Consider the following 27,656-nt stretch of genomic DNA (forward strand, 5'->3'; position numbering starts at 1 on the left):
TGAAAGTGGGCAGGAACATTGGTCTGTTATAGTTCCCAAAAGACAGCAAAGAACACTTCCCTCTGTACCCATTCTGCATTGTCCCTCACATAAGGCCTACACTAACAATAAATTATCTTTTAGAACTGACACAATATGTTGGAATAAAAGGTATGTACAGTACATGTACATATAAAACCTTTCAGCATTAGAACATGGTGCTGCCAATGTAGGACTGTGACATCAGTATCAAATACATCTCAGTATTCTGCTACAGAATAATACACAGCTCATCTGTAAACCTCCGAGTTTGGATTTAAAACAGCTGTAAGCCAAGTCAGAACCTGCATTCAATTTGAATGGCAATGAACAGCCATGTTGGCTAAACTCCCAACCAATAAAACCAATGATCCACACCCAAAAACTACTAAAAAGCCAAATTAAAATTTAATGTCAAATTTTTTCTTTCCTTGCAGGGGTGGTCCCTAAATCATCTTAAGAACAATACAAGATGAGATTGTACAAGGGTGGTCCCGAAATACTAGTTATAGTGGCTCCCCAAACTCTGGTAACTATGGCCTCCATACAGAGGCAAGTATGGTCTCTCTCAGTACATTTTAGTATGAAGTCTCAGTACAGGTAAGTACCCAGGGTTGTACTGGGTGGGTCCCTAAACCTAGGATTGATCCCCCATACCCAGGGTTGTATTGGGTTGGTCCTTGTATTCAGGGTTGTACTGGGTAGGTCCCTAAACTCAGGATTGGTCCCCCATATCCAGGTTTGTACTCAGTTGGTCACCAAACCAAGTTTAGAACTGGCTAGGTCCTCGTACCCTGGGTTGACTGGCTAGGTCCTGGTACCCTGGGTTGACCGACTAGGTCCTGGTACCCTGGGTTGGCCAGCTAGGCCCTGGTACCCTGGGTTGACTGGCTAAGTCCTTGTACCCTGGATTGACTGGCTAGGTCCTGGTACCCTGGGTTGACTGGCTAGGTCCTGGTACCCTGGGTTGACTGGCTAGGTCCTGGTACCCTGGGTTGACTGGCTAGGTCCTCGTACCATGGGTTGTCTGGCTAGGTCCCCATACACTCAATTGTCTGGTTAGGTCCCCATACACTGGGTTGTCTGGTTAGGTCCTCATACCTTGGGTTCACTTGCTAGGTCCTCATACCCTAGGTTGACTAGCTAGGTCCCTGTATCCTTGGTTGTTCTTGCAGGCCTAAGTGTTTATTTATCTCGTACTCCTGCACTTTTAATCATTTTATTGTATTATAGGGTTCACCCTGACAAAACAATCCACTTGATGGAGCAGGAAACTTTGTCACACAAGATCGGTGTGTGTACATGCATGTCAACAACATTTATGTGCCATTTGGGCTGATCGCTCCCAAATTCATTAATTGTTTTCCAGCATATGACTATTAGATTGATTTTATCAACAACATGTTTTCAATAATTACGAGCCACCATTATAGACTAATTCATCAAATGTTGGGACAATCATAGCAGTATTCTGTAACCATGTCCAGGGGAACTATACAATGTAGGAACTAATATGTCAGACCGACCTGCACCACAGAAGTGACGCAATGCACCAAATAGCAACACAGTTCACCTCCTTAATAATTCAATGAATATATGTTAAATATGTTGGTCATGAGGAGTAGAGCCTTCCTGTTGAGGGTTCACCCTCCCCGTCTACCTGAGCTAATCGCTCCACTCAGATCAATAACGTGCCCACCTCAAACCTGATGCGTGTTAGCGGGAACATGAGGAACGGTTTACTGGTTTTGAGGATGTTATATCATTGAGGTGAAATCGGACATTTGTACATCATACATCTCCACACATGCACTAAACCACTGTGTATTGTACTAAGTGCTTTGAGCTGACAAATATTTCCATTACAATGGATGGGATGGGAATACCCAAAGTGTTTCCCCCATAACTTGTCCAGTATGGGGATTGTCAGGCTTTTAAGAACTTGTTACAAACAGCTTTCCTATTCATTTTTCCCATTTGACAGGCTCATTGATCTATGACTGTCAATTGCTGAATTTGTTTCATTTCAATAAGGTTTTGAATTATTTGTTTCACTTGTATTTCAATTGAAATTTTATTGTAGTATGGGGTTTTTGTACCCAAGGGTGGTCGGGTGGTGCAGTTGATAGCGCACTTGCCTTTCACCAATGCAGCCGGAGTTTTCATTCCTCCCGACCATTTTTACTATGAAATTTAACTGTATTAAGCAACCATCTGTCTAACGCGACCAGCGACCACCAAATACTGACCTCAAAACTACCGCATTTGATAGATTTTAGCGACCATGTTTGACGAAAATATAGCAAAGGGTCGTTGAAATAGTTGTGTTACTCCAAATTTGCAACCAGACACCACATTTGACGAAAGGCTATACTATTTCACGATCTTTTCACCAAGTTCAGTGAACAAATTGGACAAAACCAGTTTCCAAACTTATAATAAATTAATTGATGTGCAGAAACAAATAAAAGTTCATTTTTCTAACTGCCGATATTGTTGATTTAGCAGTGAAAATACGGATTGATATGTATTGCAGTTGAGCAAAACCATTTTGATTGTGCCAGTGTCCTGCTAGGCAATGTAACCTTCAACCCTATGCTATCCTCCATCTGATTGGATGAAGTACACTGGCAGGTTTTCATTCTTGAAATTGGGTCTGTTTAGAGATGTTTACGACAGCACTCTCGTGCAAAATTAACACTCAATATCAGCACAACTGCTCACATAACATGTTTATGTTAGCATACATACCGTTTCTAATTCCTCGTCAATATTAGAAGCCTTTAATAACATCACTGAACTTCTCAATGCCAAAGTACTAACGACAATAATACTGGTCCGTTTTTCGGCAACATGCTGTCGGCTTTAGGTAAAATTTTTAACTGCATTACCAGTTTCAATCGTTTCAAGTCTACGTGAGTCCGTCGATCGTTTGTTCTTAGTAAAATGACAATTCTTCTCAAACACTCTTAGTTATTTGTTTACTGTCATAATTATCACTCGACTATTGTTTAGGTATTCACCTGATCTGTTGAACGATGTTGTTTTAAACCACCTGTACATACATGTGTAAGTGTGCGCTTGAGGTCTGTTTACAGTTGTCTGAATAAGGAGTCGTTTGGTTATAGTCTGTTGTGTACAAAAAAATATGGTCAAACTTTATTAAACGACCAATTTTATCAAACGGCCAATTTTCTAATTTCCCTTCGATGGTCGCTTAATACAGATTCCACTGTATATCATTTCAATAGAAACGTAAAATACCTTTCTCAAAAAAGCCTAATCAATTGTAACGAGGATGTGCTATGGATTATATTCCATGCACTTTTATATAAATATACCACCGACGTAGACATAAATGATTTAAACTATCTTATACAATTTACTTTATGATATGTAATTTGCCACAACCTTGAACTGTGTTTTCAAGTGTTCTACTCTTTACAAATTTTAAAAGACAAAGAATAAAATATTCCATGCCTTTCTTCTTTTCAGTATCTATGTAATCTGATTTGTCTGTTAGGTATAGCCCTCAATTCTAATGATTACCTCCTTGTATAGTGCCCCAGTACTATAGTAGCCCATCACTAGGGGTAAGTCTCTCTGTACAGTAGCGCAGCACTAGGGGTATGATTCCCTGTACAGTAGCCCATCACTAGGGGTAAGTCTCCCTGTTCAGTAGCCCATCGCTAGGGGTAAGTCTCCCTGTACAGTAGCCCAGCACTAGGGGTAAGTCTCCCTGTACAGTAGCCCAGCACTAGGGGTAAGTCTCCCTGTACAGTAACCCAGCACTAGGGGTAAGTCTCTCTGTACAGTAGCCCAGCACTATGGGTATGATTCCCTGTACAGTAGCGAATCACTAGGGGGTAATTCTCCCTGTATAGTAGCTCAGCAATAGGGGTAAGTCTCCCTGTACAGTAGCCAGGCACTAGGGGTAAGTCTCCCTGTACAGTAGCTCAGCACTAGGGATATGATTCCCTGTACAGTAGCCCATCACTAGAGGCAAGTATCTCTGTACAGTAGCCCAGCACTACGGGTAAGTCTCCCTGTACAGTAGCTCAGCACAAGGGGGTAAGTCTCTCTGTACAGAAGCCCAGCACTAAGAGGTAAGTCTCCCTGTACAGTAGCCCAGCACTAGGGGTAAGTCTCCCTGTACAGTAACCCAGCACTACAGGTAAGTCTCTCTGTACAGTAGCCCAGCACTATGGGTATGATTCCCTGTACAGTAGCGAATCACTAGGGGGTAATTCTCCCTGTATAGTAGCTCAGCAATAGGGGTAAGTCTCCCTGTACAGTAGCCAGGCACTAGGGGTAAGTCTCCCTGTACAGTAGCTCAGCACTAGGGATATGATTCCCTGTACAGTAGCCCATCACTAGAGGCAAGTATCTCTGTACAGTAGCCCAGCACTACGGGTAAGTCTCCCTGTACAGTAGCTCAGCACAAGGGGGTAAGTCTCTCTGTACAGAAGCCCAGCACTAAGAGGTAAGTCTCCCTGTACAGTAGCCCAGCACTAGGGGGTATGATTCCCTGTACAGTAGCCCAGCACTAGGGATGAGTCTCCCTGTACAGTAGCCCAGCACTACGGGAAGTCTCTCTGTACAGTAGCCCAGCACTAAGAGGTAAGTCTCTCTGTACAGTAGCCCAGCACTAGGGGGTATGATTCCCTGTACAGTAGCCCAGCACTAGGGGTAAGTCTCCCTGTACAGTAGCCCAGCACTAGGGGTAAGTCTCCCTGTACAGTAGCCCAGCACTTGGGTTAAGTCTCCCTGTACAGTAGCCCAGCACTAGGGGTAATTTGAGTCCGTAAGTCTCTTTCTACAGTAGCCTAGCACTAGGGGTCTGTTGTGTGGCAAGCTGTGACTCTAATTGATATGACTGGTCTGACAAGTGATCCTAAACAGGACTCCATACACCCAACCTAAACTTACACACTTAAATACTACGATGAAGTCATAAATATGTCATTGTGTTTGTTACTATTTGTAGCACAAAAATATTTGTGTTTAGTTGACAATCTTTGAACATATAAACCCTATAATCACATAGATTTATTAGCGAGTTACATCTGTAAGCAGTAGTGTTTTTCATTGGTCTCAAACCTCCAAAACTGTTCCTAAATATACACAACTGCTATAGACAAACTGTTCCTGTAGACAAACTGCTGCTATAGAAAAACAGTAATTATAGACAAAGCGTTGCTATAGACAAACTGTTGCTATAGACAAACTGTTGCTATAGACAAACTGTAATTATAGACAAACCATTGCTATAGACAAACTGTTGCTATAGACAAACTGCTGCTAAAGACAAACTGTAGTTGTTGACACACAGCTGCTATAGACAAACTATTCTTATAGACAAACTGTACAAACTATTCCTGTAGACAAACTGTTCCTAAAGACAAATTGTAAAAATAGACAAACTGTTGCTATATACAATCTGTGTAGTTATTATAGGTGAACTGTTTCTGTAGACAAACTGTTCCTATACAGACAACCTATGTTTATAGCCTGATTCTTGTAATAGACAGGGTTATAGACGAGCTAACCTAGACCTGTTCAGCATTATCCAAGCTCGTTCTTTGCATTTCAATTAATATGTCTGTTTTTACAATGATCATGTGTCAGTCCATGGCATTGTAAGTTTACAGCTTATTTCACTCACCTTGACCTTGCATAGCTGCCAGTAAATCTGGCTACGACCTTAGTAGAGACTTTTTTGTTTACCAACTGACATTACCAGAAGATATATAAGACATGTATATAGATATATATATTGACCTTGAACTTAGTTTAAATTGTATCATCACATATTCCAGGAGTTGGCTTTTAACAGACGAGAAGAAATTTTCTTTGGTCTTATTGATTGTACATTCAATGCTGACTGTTTCTTAGGAAGAGCGTCATTGAGACAGATGGGCTGGAATTGTTTGGTCTCGCCAAACCCAGATGGGCTGGAATTGTTTGGTCTCGCCAAACCCAGATGGGCTGGAATCGTTTGGTCTTGCCAAACCCAGATGGGCTGGAATTGTTTGGTCTCGCCAAACCCAGATTGGCTGGAATCGTTTGGTCTTGCCAAACCCAGATGGGATGGAATTGTTGGGTCCCGCCAAACCCAGATGGGCGGGAATTGTTGGGTCTCCCCAAACCCAGATGGGCGGGAATTGTTGGGTCTCGCCAACCCCAGATGGGCTGGAAGTGTTGGTCTCGCCAAACCAAGATGGGCTGGATTGTTTGGGCTCGCCAAACCCAGATTGGCTGGAATCGTTTGGTCTTGCCAAACCCAGATGGCCTGGAATTGTTGGGTCCCGCCAAACCCAGATGGGCGGGAATTGTTGGGTCTCGCCAACCCCAGATGGGCTGGAATTGTTGGGTCTCGCCAAACCAAACCTCAAGCTCAATCACCTCATGCTGATTGTGTCGGACTCTTTGGACCAACTCCATCACATTCTACTTGTTTTCATCCGATGATAACATATAACCCGTTTCCACCCGAAAAGAAAATCCACATTTTATTTTACATATTACATGTAGCAGATGCCCAAAAAGTAGCAAACTTGCCTATTGGAGTGTTAGATATTTTTTCATGAAACCCAAAGCATAGATTCTACCATAGGGATATTTCTCAATCATACATGACACAAATAAAAGTACTCCCTAAACTCTTAAGAAAATACATGTACTATTTATGTTGTAAAACATATAACATTTACCCTGCAACAATTATTGGCTCTGGCTTTTAAAAACAAATACAGCCAAAACTACAAAATTACATCACAATTTTCATCCTGTGGTGAATCCAACCTGTTGTTTTGAAGTGGAGATACAACGAGGGCAAAACCATTCACATTTTACAGTTATTCCAATGCTTTTAAAACTAAAAGAATGAATCAATGTCAGAGATGTCATTATGGACCAGGCTACACAATGCTCAGCATATGTCCACAAACTAGAATGGATTTTAGATTCAATGTAAAGTACAGCATTGAGAAGTAAACCAAATGATCATGTACTTTCTATTCCTCAATTAGCTTCTAACACATCTATACACTCCATCAGTCCATTGTACTTCTTGGAGGATTGCCCTCGACACTTCAAAATGATCAAACCTTTCATTTTCTCCAATAAACAGATATCAAATGTGTTCCTTTCTTTGTTTGAGAGTAATGAATGGAAAATTGAGATGTAAGAAAGAATCAACTGTCAGGAATTAGTGAAATGCATCTAATTCTAGTATGGATGTGGTTTTGTTCAGACCATATAAATGGGTCCAATGAAGTGAATATGGATCACTTTATCGCCAAGGCTTGGACAATTACACCACTTCAACTGTAAGACTTTGGCAATTGGTTGCAATGCCATCAGAAACATCCAAAATTTGTGACCAAGGTAGAAGTGTTAGCATTATATAGGGGACAGGACTTAATATCAGTCCAGGCCATCAGGATCCACAGTGATACCATTATATAGGGGACAGGACTTAATATCTGTCCAGGCCATCAGGAACCACAGTGATACCATTATATAGGGGACAGGACTTAATATCAGTCCAGGCCATCAGGAACCACAGTGATACCATTATATAGGGGACAGGACTTAATATCAGTCCAGGCCATCAGGAACCACAGTGATACCATTATATAGGGGACAGGACTTAATATCAGTCCAGGCCATCAGGAACCACAGTGATACCATTATATAGGGGACAGGACTTAATATCAGTCCAGGCCATCAGGAACCACAGTGATACCATTATATAGGGGACAGGACTTAATATCAGTCCAGGCCATCAGGAACCACAGTGATACCATTATATAGGGGACAGGACTTAATATCAGTCCAGGCCATCAGGAACCACAGTGATACCATTATATAGGGGACAGGACTTAATATCAGTCCAGGCCATCAGGAACCACAGTGATACCATTATATAGGGGACAGGACTTAATATCAGTCCAGGCCATCAGGAACCACAGTGATACCATTATATAGGGGACAGGACTTAATATCAGTCCAGGCCATCAGGAACCACAGTGATACCATTATATAGGGGACAGGACTTAATATCAGTCCAGGCCATCAGGAACCACAGTGATACCATTATATAGGGGACAGGACTTAATATCAGTCCAGGCCATCAGGAACCACAGTGATACCATTATATAGGGGACAGAACTTAATATCAGTCCAGGCCATCAGGAACCACAGTGATACCATTATATAGGGGACAGGACTTAATATCAGTCCAGGCCATCAGCAACCACAGCATGTGTAAAGACAGAATTGTTCCTCAAAACATTGAACAGATGATGATACATTTTAAAATTGTAGTAAACCGATAGCATATTGTAAATTTAACCTTCTTGAAAAAACAATTATGATAAACAAGTTCTTAGAATAATGCATGTATCAAACTTTAACTTTATACACAAACGATGAACTGGGTTGTAAATAGTTTGTGTATAGAGTAAACCTTTGATATTATACATTTCTAAACTGACCAATCTTACTGAAGATATTAAGTTCTTAGAAAAGTTAATTTTTGGAGAGGTTGCAATCTCTTTTGAACCAGTGAGCTGCCTTCAAAATTGTTTTGAATGCAGAGAGTGAAATATGTCTTCCCAAAGTTTTCTGACAATCAGATACACAGACATCTTTATCACACACAGAACTGACCACATGCTCACCTATCCATCAGCACCAACACCAACACCAACTCTACACTGACTAATGACTATTGTAATTGTACCTCATGCCAGATCATTACAGAACAGTTCCTACTGGGTCAAAACAACAGTGTAAATGTATATGGATATTTATTGACCCCACATGTGAGGTCACAGACATATAGACAGTTACAGACTGCCTTCAGATATAGTCACTGATAGCTAGCCACAGATACAGACTGCCCTCAGATATAGTCACTGATAGCTAGCTACAGATACAGACTGCCTTCAGATATAGTCACTGATAGCTAGCCACAGATACAGACTGCCTTCAGATAAAGTCACTGATAGCTAGCCACAGCTACAGACTGCCCTTAGACTTGATAAAGTCACTGATAGCTAGCCACAGATACACACTGCCCTCAGACTCCTGTGTACATAAACACAGCTACAGACTGCCTTACGACTCCTATATACCTACTTACAGGTACAGATTACCCTCAGACTCCTTTGTACTTAGTCACAGGTACAGATTGCCCTCAGACTCATGTATAGCTAGTCACAGATACAGACTGCCCTCAGACACATGTATAGCTAGTCACAGGTACAGCCTACCCTCAGCCTCATGTATAGCTAGTTACAGATACAGACTGCCCATATACTCCTGTACATTACGTTTCGACATCTCGGTGCGTTTCCCCATACTATTACGAAAATGTAGTTGATCAATTTAAGCTCCGTTCTATGTAAGTTCTGTAAGTTTTTTCAAATCACCTATGCGTATACNCTGTATACCTAGTCACAGGTACAGACTGCCTTCAGTCTACTGTATACCTAGTCAGATACAGACTGCCCTCAGACTACTGTATACCTAGTCACAGATACAGACTNCTCGTAAAAATAGTCTGTGTTAACTATTTTTTCCTTGGAGTAGATTTGAAGAGGATGTATTGATNATAGACTCCTGTATACCTATTCACAGATACAGACTTCCTTCAGACTACTGTATACCTAGTCACATATACAGACTGCCCTCAGACTACTGTTTACCTAGTCACAGATACAGACTTCCTTCAGACTACTGTATACCTAGTCACAGATACAGACTGCCCTCAGACTATTGTATACCTAGTCACAGATACAGACTGCCTTCAGACTACTGTATACCTAGTCACAGATACAGACTGCCCTCATACTACTGTATACCTATTCACAGATACAGACTGCCCTCAGACTATTGTATACCTAGTCACAGATACAGACTGCCCTCAGACTACTGTTTACCTAGTCACAGATACTGACTTCCTTCAAACTACTGTATACCTAGTCACATATACAGACTGCCCTCAGACTACTGTATACCTAGTCACAGATACAGACTGCCTTAAGACTTCTATACACATACATACTGCCAAGACTGTCCTCAAGGTTTATGTAAAACTATCTAGTTACAACCACAGGTTACTGGCCTCATACTTCTGTAGTATTCCTTCTTTGTATATTTGTAGTTATATTAAGACTTGTGTGTGTTACCAGTAAAAGGTGGAGACCAGAGAAACATAACAATGAGCCGTAATTGCCCCCATGTGTCAGTGACTGGTGTCAGAGAACTGCAGACCAACATGTGCACAACTCTGGTCATAAAGGCATAATTTCAACTAATCTTATTAAAACACTTTCACAATTAAATCAATGGTTTTAAACACAACCCTGATGTGGTTATACCACCAATTTTAAAAGGTCACTGAACATTGTTTTACTGCAGAGACAAATTTGTATCTAACTAAGGAGCACTTAATATTGTCAACTTAATGCTGTTCCCGACAAAAGAAGCGTTGAACTTTTACAATGTTACATCAGATAAAAAGGCCTTGAACATCTTCAACTAATCCTGTACGAGACAAAAGGGCACCGAATATGTCTGTTCCAGACAAAATGTCACTTAACATGCTCGTAGCAGAGAAAAGGGAATTAAATATCATCATCTTAAAGTTAAATCTATTCTGCACACAATTGTTCAATATACTGTGTGGTGGATTCTGAGCTTGGTACATAACCTGTGGTTATAACCTACGGTTGAATACAGTGCATGTTGGATCCAATGTTGTACATGAACTTCTATAAATGTTCATATACTTTCGCTCAATGTTTATTTTTGAAATCTACAGCAAGTTTCGCGTAATTTTCTCAAGCCCTGAGAATGACAAACATAAAATGTTTGTAGTTCATTTATTGCGTAGGGAAGTGTTGTGGCTACATGAACATGTCATGTTTCAATATTAATTACCAGTGCGTTTCAATTACCGTTTAAATTCACTACATCTATTCTGTTTACAGCTTACTATGGTATTATTATGTATATATGTTGGTACTATTTTGTACATATTAAACTACCCCTTTATATGCATATGTTGTTACTGTTTTATACATAACCTACCTGGTTATGTCTTCTGTTTATATATGTTGGTGCTATTTTGTACTAGAGAATTCTATACATGATACCTCCTCCCTGTTCTGTTCTTACCTTAGTACTATGTGTTGGGCCTATTGTCATAAGAGTGTCTCCGATTCCTCTGCTGCTATTCGACTCGGTATTGAACTGTCTTGTGAATCTAGATCGTCATCATCGAAGTCCGTCTGTGCGACTCCATGTCGCTTGATGACGTAAGGACTGGGGAACCTCTCCTGTTTTGTTGACCCTAACGATGTGTTTTCATCATCCTCAATGTATGTATTTTCCTGCACTGTTTCACCCAAATCGGAGAGCTCCTTGGCACTACACTGCGGCGTCTCCACCGCCATTGTATTGTGGAATCGTGAGAAGTCAATCTGATATTGCCCGTTCTCCTTGCGGAATGTGACAAGACGTTCAAATCTGTGGCCCCAGAGGATCTCTCCGGGAAGGTAAGAGCTGCGGGCTTGTGTTGTCATACCAGTAGACTCAACAATCCCTTCCAGGATAATTATCAGCTCAAACTGTTCCCGGTGAAGATCCTCCGGAGACATTTCCCAGAAAGGACTGTCCTCATCAATTTTGTGGACTATGATGACAGGCCAGACCAAAAAGAGTCGGTCTTGCCCATCCTCATAGCCTAGGTCCACATCGTACTGATACAGGGGTAGAATTTCACCCTCCTTCGTGATCTTCTTTTTTATCACCACTGCACGTACATGTGCCTCAACAATGTGTGACTTACGCATGTCGCCCACACGGAACAATAAACACATCTCTCCATCCTGTTTACAAATACACGCATTTTTACTGAACATGAGAGTTTCTGCTCTCTTTTTAGGTCTGGAGAGTTTCGCAAACACTATACCGGTCATCATAGCCTGACATATCACACCAAAACACGACTGAATCATCATGACAATGATGGCCTCCGGGCACTCTTCTGTCGTGTGTCGAGATCCATATCCAATCGTGTGTTGCGTCTCTATAGAGAACAGAAGGGCTGACGTAAATGAGCCCATTTCCCTAACACAAGGCACCCACTTATCACTGTTCATGTTGTCAGGGTCAAGGTCACCATGTGAAAAACATATCAACCACCATATCACTGCAAATATAAGCCAACTTAGGATAAATGCCATGGCAAACAATAATAAATTATATCTCCATTTGATGTCCACTAATGTCGTAAAAATATCGGCCAGAAAACGCCGTCTTCTCTTTCTGATATTTGTTTGTGTAATGTTTACCTCCCCATTTTTGTACACTAATCGTCGGCGCATGCGTTTACTGAAGTGTCTATCCGCACGCCTGTGTAACACGGGACCATTACTTTGGGGTGCACTTCGTGCCAGGAATTCCGTAAACGATTCCTGTGAGCCGATCTTGGGGTCGTGTTTGCCATTGTCTAAAATATCTGGCTCCCCAGATTGGAGACCACTGACTGGGGGGCCCACCATTGGCCCATACCCTGTTTCCATGACCACTGTCTGCATTAGCTTGAGTATTGAGGCCAGAGCTTTAGCAATGCCAAAGTCCTTGGTTCCCACCGACTTCTCCACCTTGGAGGGTAGAATGGCAACGTGGAACACTGTTGCTATGGCGATGACTTTGGCCAACTGTCAAACATTTTGTTGACTGTTTGGAGCTGAAAGTAGAGAAGAAATAAAAGATAAAATTGTTTCACTGTAACGATATGTACACTTGGCATGATGGTAAGATAAAGATAGATATACAGGTAAATTACATCTACCCTGGAAAAATATTACACATGGAGAATAAAGCAACTCTATTGTTTTCATATACAAAGCTTTTCAACCCATCTACCAGACCCAGATGATAAATACAAATAGACTCCAGTGTTCCCACTTATTGCTGTGTCATGCTTCGTTTACTTATATGCCTCAATGAATGCAGTTTCTAATGGAGTATTACAAGTACCAGTTCTTTGACCACTCTGTTGCTCTCATATGAATCTGTTCATTCCATAACCTAATGTTGGATGATCAGGCAAGTGTAGTCACAAGTCGGTGACATCAATACTGGCCCTGTCCATGTAACACAATTTTTACAGCAGCGGCAGCAGTCTGTGTGCACCAGTAATGTTGTCAGTAATGGCAATGTAACTGGTGGAACTGTCAACAAACCACACAAATAACACTACCTGCCATCTACAGTGTAATATAACAGGGTCCACCTATCGGAATCATGGTACTATCACCGCTCAACAAGTCTGACAAGCGCTGCGAGGTATCACCGACAACCTGTTCTCAGCAGGCATTATTCCGCCAGTGTTAGAACACACCTCCTACTGCACTTTATGTGTGCACTACTGCATCTGTATTAGAAGTACAGAGTCTATCCTCCATACCAGGTCAAGTCTGGAGCGTAGTTATAGTCACTTACCTGTAGGAATTACCCAGATCTGTAACCAACGTAACAGTCCCGATATTTGATGTCATTATTCCTGCTGGTTTAAATCCTAATGGCAGATCATTGACACTATCTTTCTTATGATAGAGAATATCGATAGATCATGAGGATTCAAAGTTGAAGAGACATTTTATCCAGGCATTGTAATTCTACTTCAATATCTGTAATTAAATGAAACTCGTAACTCTTACACATGATTGCTCTATCTTAGGGATGGTTAACACTCAAACGAGGGTATACACCTGATATATATATCGCCTCTTTCTTTTACAACCTATAACCTACTGAAGAACAACGTCATAGCAGGTTTTGTTTATAAAATGTTTCAGTTATTTTACAATAAAAAACTTGTTTTTCTTGGATAATATGATTCACACCGATTGCTGCACTGATGTGCCCCATATCTTGATCAGCACACACAACCACAAACAGAAACATAAAGACAAAATACAGACATGGAAAACTCATTAGCTCTGGCCTCATCTCAAACTATAAACTGTTAAACATGTATCCCCAAATCCCGACCCCCTGGGGGTATAGTGATGTGTATGGCTGGTAGCTACACCTCTCTCCCCCTACAGCTTCGTAAGACCACTGTAACAACAGAAGATTCTATATCAATGTACACACTTGTTTCATGTCTGGAGGAACCGGTACTAAAGCACTAATGGTAAATGGCTGGTCTGTCCCGACCACGTGCACACTACCAGTCTGATAGTGTTTTGGCTGTATAGAGCCCAGCCTTAGAGAACTTTTTCTGTGAAGGGTGTAATCTGTTAATCCAGTAGAGATTCACAGGAGATGACAGCAGCGAGTGTAGGAGGGGGAGGAGGAGGAGGAGGAGGAGGAGAAAAGAGTTCAGGTTGTCTATCTTTCACTCAGCATTAAATAACCAACTTAGTAACCCTTACTCATATCTTTCCAAAACCTATTTTTCAGTCACCCCAGCTCCTCACTCAAAAGTTTCAACAATCCTTGATTTTTAACCTTTCATAGTTCCTTACTCAAATGTCAGCCCCAAAGCCACATTTTTTTCAGTTTAAAATCTCTATAGTCTTGGTCCATGTCTTGGCTACTCAAATCTTCTAACATTGTTAAGGAGGTCTACTAAGCCTTCAACAGCCTCTTTCTTACTGTACATTTGCCTAAATCATATACTCCTTAACTGAGGACAGCCATAATTGCATAACCCCTGATTCAGTTCACTTTAAAGTCATGAACTGAAGTCTGCTGCACTCTCTAACTCCCTACTCAGTTACTCAACAGTTGACACCCCCTTAATCAAATTTTACTTGACTTTACCCCACACTTTTATGTTCTGCCAAACACACTGCCCTTTGAATTGCTCATTGAACATACAGTCCCTGATGACTAATTATGCTGTTATTAACAGCAATTGTATTTTTCACATTTATCAATGGCTGCTGCCAAGGAGAACAAACAAGCAAAGTTCAGCTGCTCTTGTCAAAATTATGATGTTTGCAGGTCATGTTTTTGAGAAGTTTTAAGCAGGTTCCCTTCTTTTAGATAAGTGTTTTCAAATGAACAGGTGTGCAGAATCCAACAGATGTTTTCGACTATTGAAGAAACCCTGGGTGCAGCCATTTAGTAAAGTAGATATCTCTAAAAAAAAAAGGTGTTAGTGTGACTACCCGGGGTCAAGGTCATTCAATACACAAAGTCACATCCCATGCTTTTTCTTACACTACAGACCAATTCCACAAAAAAACAAAAACAAAAACAGATCCTGAAACACAACCTATCCCAGATATTTTCATACTTGACCTTGGTATAAACTTTGATGAAGATGTATCACAATGAATCACGAGAGGATGGGACGGGACAGACAAGGGCAACACTATAAAGATTCAGTCCCATTTTTATTGGGAGCATAAAAAATAATCATTCTGTCATCCATCAGAATCATTTTCATCATATGTGATGAAGACAGGAGTATTTGTGGTATTCATGGTGAACAGTCTTTTATCGTAATGGCAGAACTTTGCCATAAAAAAGCAGACTGAATCTTTATCAGATTTTGACTAAGGTTATTGAGTACTATAATGGTTCGATGTCAGCAATATATTGGATGGTTATTAGCTCTTTTACTGCTGAAGGTGTTCATCAGGAAACTGTACAGGGGTCTATTGCTGATCAATTAATACCTGGTAATATTTAATAAACTATCAGGCTAGCTACACTGGTAGAGCAAAAGGTCTGTAGCATAGGATGTGTCTTTTACCCAGTGTGTCTTCAGCTAATGATGTGTCTAAGCACACAATGTGACTACAGCACAATTATTGTGTCTAAGCACACAATATATCAACAGCACATGTATTTAAGCACAAGTGTCTACAGCTAATGATGTGTCTAAGCACAAAATATATTACAGCACGTGTAATTAAGCACAGCATGTGTCTAAGCACAAGTGTCTACAGCTAATGCTGTGTCTAAGCACACAATGTGACTACAGCACAATCATTGTGTCTAAGCACACAATGTATCAACAGCACATGTATTTAAGCACAGCATGTGTCTAAGCACAAGTGTCTACAGCTAATGTGTCTAAGGACACTATGTGTCTACAGTACATGTATTTAAGCACAGCATGTGTCTAAGCACACAATGTGACTACAGCACAATTATTGTGTCTAAGCACACAATATACAGCTAATGATGTATCTAAGTACAAAATATATTACAGCATGTGTATTTAAGCACAGCATGTGTCTAAGCACACAATGTGACTACAGCACAATCATTTTGTCTAAGCACACAATGTATTAACAGCACATGTCTTTAAGCACACAATGTGACTACAGCACCATCATTGTGTCTAAGCACACAATGTATCAACAGCACATGTATTTAAGCACAGCATGTGTCTAAGCACAAGTGTCTACAGCTAATGATGTGTCTAAGGACACTATGTGTCTACAGTACGTCATGTGTCCGCAGAACACACAATATATCTATTACAGCACTTCTGCTCTGTACAAATTTCTGAAAGGAAGGTCAGATGTATCTATCTTCATATGTCAGTTCTGATTATATTTGTGTTCTTATACATGTATGAGGGCCATCAAAATATGTCCAAATAACAACGTGTCATGATCCAGGGTCTAAGTTAGATGTTGAACCCTTCTCATACCACTTCTGTCGACACACCCAACAGGCAACGAGGTAATATATATACGTACATGTTTATACCTAACCTTTCATACATCATGATTTACCAGATTAAATGTCGAAAGAAAAGCTTGACAAAAATCCAAATTTCAGATTGCGACAAAGCTACACCATTATGTTGGTATCAGTTTTATCAGCCAGAACAGTTTTTGAGCTTTGAACATGAAGTGAGAAGTGCTCTGATCATCAATAGTGAAAGGCCAGACATGGGAAGTGTGGTGAAATAGCCTTATCACAAACATGACAACAGACAGCATTTGAACCAGTAGCCTCCAGTAGCCTCAAACAATGATGTATTACACTTCACAAACAACACCCATCCTCATAATTCACCCAATTTAATTTTCACCCAAAGATAATGTCTAAGCCAAATAGCTAAGAAATAAAACACTAAAATTCTAACAGTAAGTTTCTTCTACATCAATAAAACTCCAAAAAGTCTATTATGGCCATAAAACTGCTGGTCTTCTTGTACATTTACCAATCAGCGCCACCTGGTGGTGTTCTGATAATCGATAGGTGCTGCCATCTACCTCAAGTCATCTTTGGGTCATGTATCAAAGAAACCCTTTAACCTTTTTCCATTCTTCATTTGGAAACAATTTTCACATCACTGGTGGCCTTCGTGTAAAGGAAATAAGCTATCCTTCATCTAATTTCATGCAAGTTAGCAAACTATAGGTGGGCTAGCACTAATCCAATGGAGTAGAACAAGCTTCAAAGAAACACTTACTCTTCTATCAATTCACAAAGGAAAAAAATGATGACCTTTACTTGTCAGGCTAATGAGAGGTTTACCATGTGAGGCTGTAAATTCACCTTGGGTGAAGTAGTGTTATGTAATAATCCATGTCCCGGTGGGGGCCTAACCAGCTCTCCTATTCAATTTGGTAATTACCCCCCTCTCGACCCTTGATGGATCACATCTGACCTAACTTAAGACCTGTCCTGATAATGAACCCAAAGTTGCCCCAAACAGATTAATTGTCTACTACCAATACACCATTTCATGTGTGATAACTTGAGGAGTATAATTTTTAACCTGTAATCTTGTAATCAGTAAGCTCATGTCAACATTTGATTAATTCTTATTTTTATCTATAGCAGCACTGCAGATGATCAAATGTAAGGCACCGCATATGTGTAGTGTTAGCAGGTATACAGTGGGTATGGCCCCTCGCACTCTTCTACTTCATTGGTATAGGCAGAATGAGACATTATTGAAGGATTAAACTCTGATTACCTATAGAACTCTGTCTGAAGTGTATAGCAACACTGATATTGTGAGGGGAATACATAAATAAAGACATTCCTTCCACAGAACAGCTGACATGTTGGTTCCTGTTGGCAGATGGCTAAGGATATTGTTAATATAGCACAACATTTATCTGTTCCTGCTTTTTCTAGCTGTCAGTAGAATAAGTGAGAGCATGTTTCTACTCATTCGACCAGTCTCCCTCCCTCTTCACTTCCTCCCCAATACAGAATAGAGTAAGGACAGACATCCCTATACAACTATAAATCCTACCTAGAATACCAGGGTCTCTACACCCTTCTCTTCTTATCTGGTTCCATTTTTTTCTTTCCCCTAGCTCATTCCACGAGTCTGCAGCAGAACTCAATATCCCAAAACCTTTTCATTAAATAATTTCTTCCCATTGTCTATACCCTAACTCCTACCACAAAATCTCCCCTCCTCTAGAAACTTCATTCAACTCCATAATACACTTACTATTCAGACCCCTCACATCCTTCTCAATATTATGCCTCCCACCCTTCTTCAACAAAGATATCACAGACAACTCCCATTTTTCAACCCCCTTACCCCACATGACCCCAATCCCACACAAACCCCTCCCCACCAGTGACTCCATCTTCCCCAACCCTCTTCAGACCCTTTATCTTAATCCTTAACCTTCCCCTCTTCCAACCCCTCTTTTATCAGACCTACTTCCTGAATCCCTCTATACCAATCTCCCACCCTATCGGACAGATCCCTGGTCTTTTTCCTCTCCCTTAACCCAAGACTCTGCCATCCTGTCTATCCTCTACTCCGACAGACCCTACCTTTCTTTCAAACCCCTGTCTCCAATCTGCCTACATCCTGTCCATTTTACCCAACACAGAATTATTCTAGACTTTGAGTGGTAGATGTAAATCACACATTTGTAGAGATGTATGTGTGTCTTATCACCTCTTAAGCTGATATTTCTCTAAGAGGAAACCAATTTGTCATACTCAGGAAAATACAATCTCATCTGTGTAACATTTTACATGCATGCAGGCTCTGCTGCCATGCAGTATCTCTTTGAGTTATGCGTACAAATTGTGCATGCTGTCTCAGTCAAGTGAAAACTTACACCTCATAACACTACATAACACTAAAGGATGTCTTAGTGTTACGTCAGTGTCAGGATATATTCTGACCTCATAACACCAAGACATATCCTGATGTCTTAACACAAGGACATGTCCCAAATCTTAATACCAAGACTAATAGGAGAAAGTTTGTAACAGAAACTGACACATCAATCAACACTCTCACAAACTTAATCATCAGGATATTACAATTTAATCTCTAACTCATCATTACACATTATATCTGAAGAATGGAAAATTTTCCAAATTTTTTGTTTCAATTCTTTGAGGATTTTTTTTGTGGCTTCAGAACACATCCCAAATGAGATTTGTTGGTGAGACTAATGACTGTAATGTCTTACTTCAGGAAGGGCATGTTTAGAGAAAATGTGATGATGATGCAGGTTATTACAGCCGTGCAGGGTTAGCTTGATAAAGTGTTAATATGATTAAATACATTTCAATAAAGATATAAATAAAACTCTGAAATAATAAGTGCACTAAACGTTTTTTTTTCTGTATCTGTCATAACTTTGATAAATAATTTTCAAATGACATTTTTCAGATGACTGTTTAAAAGACAGTCTCTCAAGTCCTAACCTTGCCTGTAAAATATGTATATATGTATAAGTATTAAATATAAGTAGGAAATCAGTTCTAATATGTGGCTTGACAAATGACCTGGGCCCACTTGTATAAAACATCTCATCTCTTGAGATTTCCTCAAGTCTAAGATTTCCCATAGACAATACATTGCTTGAGATTTTCCTTAACTTTGAGATGTTTTATACAAGCGGGCCCAGTTCCTCAGACTTACCATAACGAGAAATTAATTCAAAATGTCTGTATCCCCACCCACTGCTATCGTTATCTACACATTACGGGTAATAAAAGAAACAGATATATGTGAAAATGAACGTTACAAATTACTCCACCTTTCTTACCACCTTTCTGATGACACACTGAAACAATCCTTTCTGGCCAAAATAAGATTATCTATTAATCTATTGATCTCACAACTGCCATAAAACTTCCAAACTTCTTAACCTTAACTCATTCACCCCTTAAGGCGCATTTGAAACCTTCCAATTCAAAGGTTGGAATAGTTCCTTGTGAAATTTCAGGGGTGAACGAGTTAAGGGTGAAACTAAGAGTTACATTTGCTTCATTACCATTTGTTTGTTTGTTTGGGGTTTAACGTCCTCGCAACAGTCAGGGGCATATGGGGACGGGTACCTATGGAGACACAACAGCCAGGGTCATATGAGGACTGGTACATCTGGAGACACAACAGCCAGGGTCATATGAGAATTGGTACCTCTGGAGACACAACAGCCAGGGTCATATGGGGACGAGTGCCTAGGTAGACACAACAGCCAGGGTCATATGAGAACTGGTACCTATGGAGACACAACAGCCAGGGTCATATGGGGACGGGTGCCTAGGTAGACACAACAGCCAGGGTCATATGAGAACTGGTACCTATGGAGAAACAACAGCCAGGGTCATATGAGTACTGGCTTCATTAATTTAAAATAGTAACACTACTAGTGATACTGAGGACTACAGAACCAGAGGGCCTAGAACTAGACTAGGACTGGTAGGAGTAGAATCAGTGAAACCATGCAGTAGGACAAGCACCAGTAAGTTCAGGGCCTGTTTCCAAGACTGTGACAGTGTAGACGTGAGAATGATGGGCTATCTGTAGTAGACTTGAGAATGATGGGCTATCTGTATTGTTGTGTCCTGTAGGAACATGTGTACATTGGCTTGCTTGGCTTCTGAAACAAACATTCTTCTGGCACGTCCACCCTACAGCAGTGATGGTGGGACCATAGAACAGACAATGAGGTTTTGTCAACTCTCCAAACCGTTATACCATATTGTAACCCAGCCCGATGTAATTCCTGGTACTGACATCATGTAGTGGACACTCAGAGAGAAATTGTATCCAGCCTACAGATCATTAACCGAAGAGTCCTTTTGATAAAACATAATTAAAGGTCCATTTGTCTCAAAAAGGTACCTCTGTAGAAATTGCGATAAGATTAGGTAATGGATTCTTTGGAGGCCTTATATATGTTCAGCACCAACTTTATCTGCTGAAAAGATTTTAGACACCACTATTGATTATAACAATTGGTTGTTGTCCCCCTCCAAAGGTACAGTAAAATGGAGAAGCCCCTTAAGACTTAACACTCATCTGTGTAATAGTACAAACACAAGAGAAACCTGCCTGCAAGCTTTCTTCTAATATACAACATTACTGAGCTAATTATTAAGATGGCTGCCATGTTGGCCAGCTTGAATTTCAGTTTGACCTATAAGCAACAACATATTCCTAAAACGTTTCAGAAAATATGACCCAATATAATTTGAAAGCGAGTCAAAAATGGATTTTCAAAATGGTGGCTGTGGTGGCCATCTTTGAATTTTGGATTGAATCAAAAGATAAGTCAGTAAAAATGTCTTCCAGATTGCAGCCAGCCTAGACTAGAAAACTATTGAGTATTCAGAGGTGAGCTGGTTAGAACATATATTAAATTCATACTCCCACAAAACTATCATATAACTTCCTATTGTTTATAATTTCATTGTTGAAGTACTTCAATCATGAAGATTTTAAATTCTGAAAGAAACCAATACAATCATGGTTTTAAACAAAATTTGCAAAATATTTTCTCTCTTCACAATTGAAAATGCAAATATTTCTTTCCCCAAGATCAAAGCAATACATTTATACATTATTAGGGTATGTGCTGATATAAATGGAGTATTTACACTCCACACAAACTGTTTGTAAATATTGGCAGTCAACCATTACAAAATACCTGATTACATTTGTATATTAAATCTAAAATTGGATCAAATGTCATCCAATACACAAAACGAGCGTTCTGTCTAAGTCAGGAAGTAATGGGTAACCAATAAGACATTTTACAAAACAATAACCTGTACTACCAATCTGGCCGCAGCACACTCTTAACATGTCATACAGCATAAAATCAGTTGGCAGACATATCATACCATACACAACATACATATAGGGGCCATGGTGGCCGAATGGTTAAGGCATCTGACTGTCTACGACCACTAGCCCTCCCCCAGAGTCATGGGTTAGAGGCCTACGTGGGGCTATCGCAAGGTACTGGCCACTGGTCAGTGGTTTTTCTCCAGGCACTCCGTTTTTTTTCCGCCACAAACACCTAGCACATCCTTTGATAATCATAGCTGTTAATAGGACGTAAAGCTCAATCGTACCAAGTGTACATATAATTTATTCCAGTTGTCTCCTTTTCAATTAGCATTACCTAATCATTTAGAATTATCTGCATATTATTCCGAAGCGTTATGAACCTATACACTGAGTCATTAATTAGTACACATTGCCCTACTTACAATCAATGAGATAATCCCCAATTGTCCTAGGCTGAAACTCTTTTGAATAGGAAATACATGGTTCAGCTGGTAAAATATAACGGAGATCTCCCCCTTTAGATCAACTTTTTCCAATGGAAAAAAATTGCAAGCACATTTTTAAATCCTTTTCGCTGTATTGTTTGGGAGGAAATTAAAAATGATCTATTAAAATATGATAGAAATGGAAGTCATGAAGAAAATTAACACATTGCTAAGTATTATTTCTTTAAAAGGGGAGGCAGACGGAAATTTTTGTTTGGCATATAAATGTGAAGATAGATGAAATTCTTTAAACTGGGAAGAGGAAAAATTTCTTAAAAATGGAGACCTAGACAGAAAAGTTTGAAAAGGGAGATTAGAGACGGAAAATTTTCAAAGGGGAAGATGATTTCTGGACAGAAATGATTAAAATGAGGAGCCTCCTTGGAAAGGCGATAGAAACTTATCATCTGGTACTGCTCTTTAGTAACAAATTCAAACGACATGTACAGTATTTCTTTTTTAATCACACACCCAACTAACATCATGGACAGTAAAAACATTTCTCATAGCAGACAGTTGAAATTTTCCTTGAATTCCATATAGACAGTTATCTCCCCTGAATCACTGAATCGCGACAAGATCAAGTATAATTTTTTCAGTAAGTGACCTTGTGACTTGCTCCTGTTCTTCGTGGTTCGCCCTGAAGATGACCTTGAACTGCCAGAGATGACTGTTGAATTTCAGACAGGGAAATGAAACAGACAAATGACAATATCCACATGTAGCATCAGAACCAACACAACTCCTTGGAACCAACTCTTCCGCGCCCGTTTCCTTAGATTCTAAAATTATCTTTAACCCAGGGTGACGAAATAACCTTGCTCAAACTAAAAAGATATAAGCATTCATTGTAAATAAAACAATTGAAATTTTGTATAAATCGCTATTTTTGAACTATGGAATGATCAATTCTGTGATGAATCAATGGATCTCTGTAATGAAACAGGTGCTGTAATAGAGGGATTTTTAGGCGGTAAACATGCTGCATCAACCTACATATATGAAGAATATTTCACACGCATAGTGTGAAAACATCACAGCCTACGTCATTTCACGCTTTATGATATAACACATAAACCATATGTATATCTGGATGTGCTCACGTCACAGTGATCTATCTGATGTATATCCTTTAATAATCGCCTAGGTAGTCACCATGTGTATGCTGAACCTTGTTTGTTTGTTTGTTTGTTTATGTTTAACGGCCCATCGACGGCTGTGGTCATTTAGGGCCATGGTGATTTATTTATTTATTTTACTTTTTTAACAAACATGTGAATAGCGAAGATAAAATCAGATAAAATGGTTCACTTTAAAAGTATTCGCATTGTATGTGTAGATAATAAAAAATAATAAAAGGGGGTTAAAATAATAAAAGAGATAACGAATAGATGATATGGAATATGCGATATATATATAACGTCAAAAATGATAAGGTGGGTTAAAAGACATCAGAGTCTATAAAATAGACCGATGTCTTTCAAATAGCTAAATAATGCCTTCGAATCCACGGAACTGAAAAGTGTTTTCATCTGTATGCTGAACCACACAACAGCCTAGGTTGGTTGGAGACTGCAGTTGTCATCCATACCAATGTGATGACCACTGGTGTGTGGTCGTGTGTTAATCCATTAAGCCAGCCAATCTAAAACATATGAATTAGCCACCAGGAGACAACACAATTACAGATTTATAATGATACCTACAGCAGTGGTACACACATATATCCAGAAACACTGGTACTATACAATCTTCATCAATCTGGTCATACAGGTGTAAATGGTTGCACCAATCTGTTCAGTAATAGAGAATCTGACATTCACAATTTTCAAAAGGCTTTCAATGGCATGCAAGTTCAGTATTCAAGCTGCTGTAGTTATGTGGATATAGGACACAGCGTATGTTAGGCTGGTGATTTGTTTACTCCTAGTATTTGGCTTATGATCAGTACAGGATAAAGGACACTGCCTAATGATCAGTATAGGTTGATATAGGGCATTGCCTATACCAGACTTATGATCAGTATAGGTGGATATAGGGCATTGCCTATACCAGACTTATGATCAGTATTGGTGGATATAGGGCATTGCCTATACCAGCCCAATGATCAATTTTGGTGGATATAGGACATTGCCTATACCAGCCTAATGATCAGAATATGTGGATATAGGTCATTGCCTATACCAGTATAATGATCAGAATATGTGGATATAGGACATTGCCTATACCAGTATAATGATCAGAATAGGTGGATATAACACATTGCCTATACCAGCCTAATGATCAGTATAGGTCGATACATGACTGCCTATGCTAGGCCAGTGATAAATGCAGTATACACCTACTCGCCAACTCTCCATATTTTGTACCCAAAAATTGAGCATTTTCAACCAGCGAATTTGCTAAACTATTCCTCTTTTTAAAGATATAATGATTTAATCTGAAAGAACAGCTCAAAAGATGATATTTGAATACACACATTATTTTCTTTTTTTTGAGCATGCATAATTTCCTGCACGTTAATTTAGTAAGTACAGGTAGATGTAGAACTGTTAGCTGCTTATACTCACTTCTATAAAATCTATACTGGCGAAAAAAGCACATTTGTGGCATTAAAAGCCTGTTTAATATTTTGATGAAACTTTGGGAAAATGATGACAAAAATTAGAGTAAAAGAAAACTTTCAGACGTACATTTTTGTTTTGAAACAGTGCAAAGGAAATGAACTCCATCAAAATATATAGGCTTCACTGGATAGTATCAGTTTCAAATGTAGTAAAACCTATCTATAGTGGAAAATCTCTCATGAGAAATCAACCTTGTACAGCAGAAATGTGTACACTTCTAGGGAACAAAGTACATGTCACACTTCTATGTGCATCCAATCATTTCTGTCTAGAAATTCTGTACATTTCACAGTGCATAAACGGGTAAGTGTTATGATTGATTCCGTACTCAGTATTATGTTATCAGGCTAAAACTCTTGCCTGCCCTCAGACTGTGGAGTAGCTACTTGTTGACTTAGGGTCAATACAGGGGCACATGACAAAATGGCAATAATGTGAAGAGCTGTCACTGTGAAGATTAAAGCCACACACAAAGAGACATCCATAAAATCTATAGCCAGACTTTACAACACCTGTGTATACACCAACGTCACAGCTGCTGAATCAGGCTTCCATTTGGACAGGCGCGGGGGCGGGTGCAGGCCAGGGGGTGATGGGGGGGGGGGTTCGTAATGTCCATTTTGCTGCACTGTAGAACAAAATCAACTGACATTCTACTGGTTTATCACTTGGTAATAATTGTCTAAGTTGCAATCTCAGGCAGTAAATATAAACACTTAAGTTGTAAATATAAACTTGTGTGTGGAGGACAGTAACTTCAAGTGACCGAACTTTGGCCGAGGTCAAATATGTCACCTTCAAATTCTGCCTACCAAATGATTAAATACTGTATTTTTGGGAGGTATTTTTGTTTTGTTATGATGGAACAGGTTTTGAAATATCACAATTTTTTTATATAGATTGTTTACAGATAATATAGATTGTATTCAGGTGATATAGATTTGAAACAGGTAATACAAGCTCATTTTCTTTCCCATCTTGCGTTTGAATTCTGAATTTTGTGCACTTAACATGTCTTTTACAAGCTTATAAAAGGGGAGGGAGGGGGAGGGGATGCAGCAGGAGCATGCCAGACATAATTAAAACATGTAACCTCCGAACCGGCTGTAACAGTGAGCTACTTGGTCATTGGTGATTATTGACCAAGCCATTAAGGTACATGATACATTTTCCTGCTTTGCCATTTCAACAAGGACTTAAATTGAGTAGATAAATACTGTTAATACAAATATTATCTCACATTGTTTATTAAGTGTATACCCATATAATACAGGGCATAACAAATAGCCTTTCCATTTGTTGTAGTCCTGTAACATTATACGGTTATCCACCGAGAATTATAGTATATAACTGATTAAGGGATTACAGACATTTGTAATCCATACAGTTCTACTTTCTCAACTCACAACATTTCTGTTCTGTCCTTATGGACATTGAAATCTTACCTCATTGTGTTTATGTGTCCACTCAGGTTATACTGAAAGGCAGTGTGCTGGTCCTCTACAACAGGCAGTGAGGCTAAGCCTACAGACCCAACAATAGGAAGCTTCCTAACCCACTGACTTCTCCCAGTGTAAGCTGTGTTCACACTGACAGATCAGAGGTATATGTTTACTAATCCGTTCCCCACAAGACCCGTGTACAGTCTGTCCCCACATGACCCAATTTAACAGTCTACATCCTACTGGTCACGTTACACATCTGGCCCACGATTTGTAATAAGTCCAAAAGAGTACCTGACAAAGCCCAAGTCAAAAGGTATTGTACCACTGTAACAATGGTCTTGTTGATCTGGAACCTATCAAGTTACACTACGCCTGGTAAAATACTCTATCCATGTCTCAGCCTGTCCTGCAATAGGTTAAAAGCGGGTTCTCCTCCCCCATCACAATACCCTGATCATACTCTGCCACAGTTAACAACATGATGTTTTGTCCACACATTAACCTACCTGTCGAAAAATGAATCAATCTGAATCAGTTAAACCTGATTAAGGCTTTGATCTTGGTCTTTGATTGACGCATCACACATGAACATATATTACAAACGTCCACACTTTAAACACATGGATGGGTACACCCATGTACTCAGATACACAAATTTATCCCGGCTAAATATAAATCAGAACGCCTGTTAACTCAGTCCTCTGAATGCTCCACTACCATTTATAATGATTTAAATACACAAATAGCTTTTATATTCTACTGTATTCAATTTCTCTGTCAGAACAGAAAAGTTGGGAGAGGGTATGCCCAAAGATTTAGTAAAATGCAAATATGATAAACAATACCACTGTTATAAACATGATTTCTGGTCTAATGCCAGAAAATGAACTTTGAGTTCATTTGTCAATCAAATAAACATAAGCAGCAGGTAAATATCAATGTAATATCAACAGGTAAATACCACCAATGTTATATCTACAGGTAAGTACCACCAATGTAATATCTA

At 39.6% G+C, this 27,656-nt stretch overlaps 1 protein-coding gene across 7 annotated transcripts in view; it reads right to left on the minus strand.

The window, feature by feature from the left end:
- LOC110453920 (G protein-activated inward rectifier potassium channel 3-like) overlaps positions 1 to 27,656 on the minus strand; it is a 70,634-nt gene that overhangs the window by 5,439 nt on the left and 37,539 nt on the right. For 4 of the 7 annotated variants that reach the window (XM_021503160.1, XM_021503161.1, XM_021503162.1 and 1 more), the window contains one exon: positions 11,209 to 12,784. In XM_021503160.1, coding sequence (XP_021358835.1) covers positions 11,235 to 12,632 — 1,398 coding nt within the window. In that variant the 5' untranslated portion in view covers positions 12,633 to 12,784 and the 3' untranslated portion in view covers positions 11,209 to 11,234. The other 3 variants (XM_021503159.1, XM_021503156.1, XM_021503158.1) reach the window with 3 other exon arrangements.

This window comes from Mizuhopecten yessoensis, unplaced genomic scaffold (assembly GCF_002113885.1).
Source record: "Mizuhopecten yessoensis strain PY_sf001 unplaced genomic scaffold, ASM211388v2 scaffold7547, whole genome shotgun sequence".
NCBI lineage: Eukaryota > Metazoa > Mollusca > Bivalvia > Pectinida > Pectinidae > Mizuhopecten > Mizuhopecten yessoensis.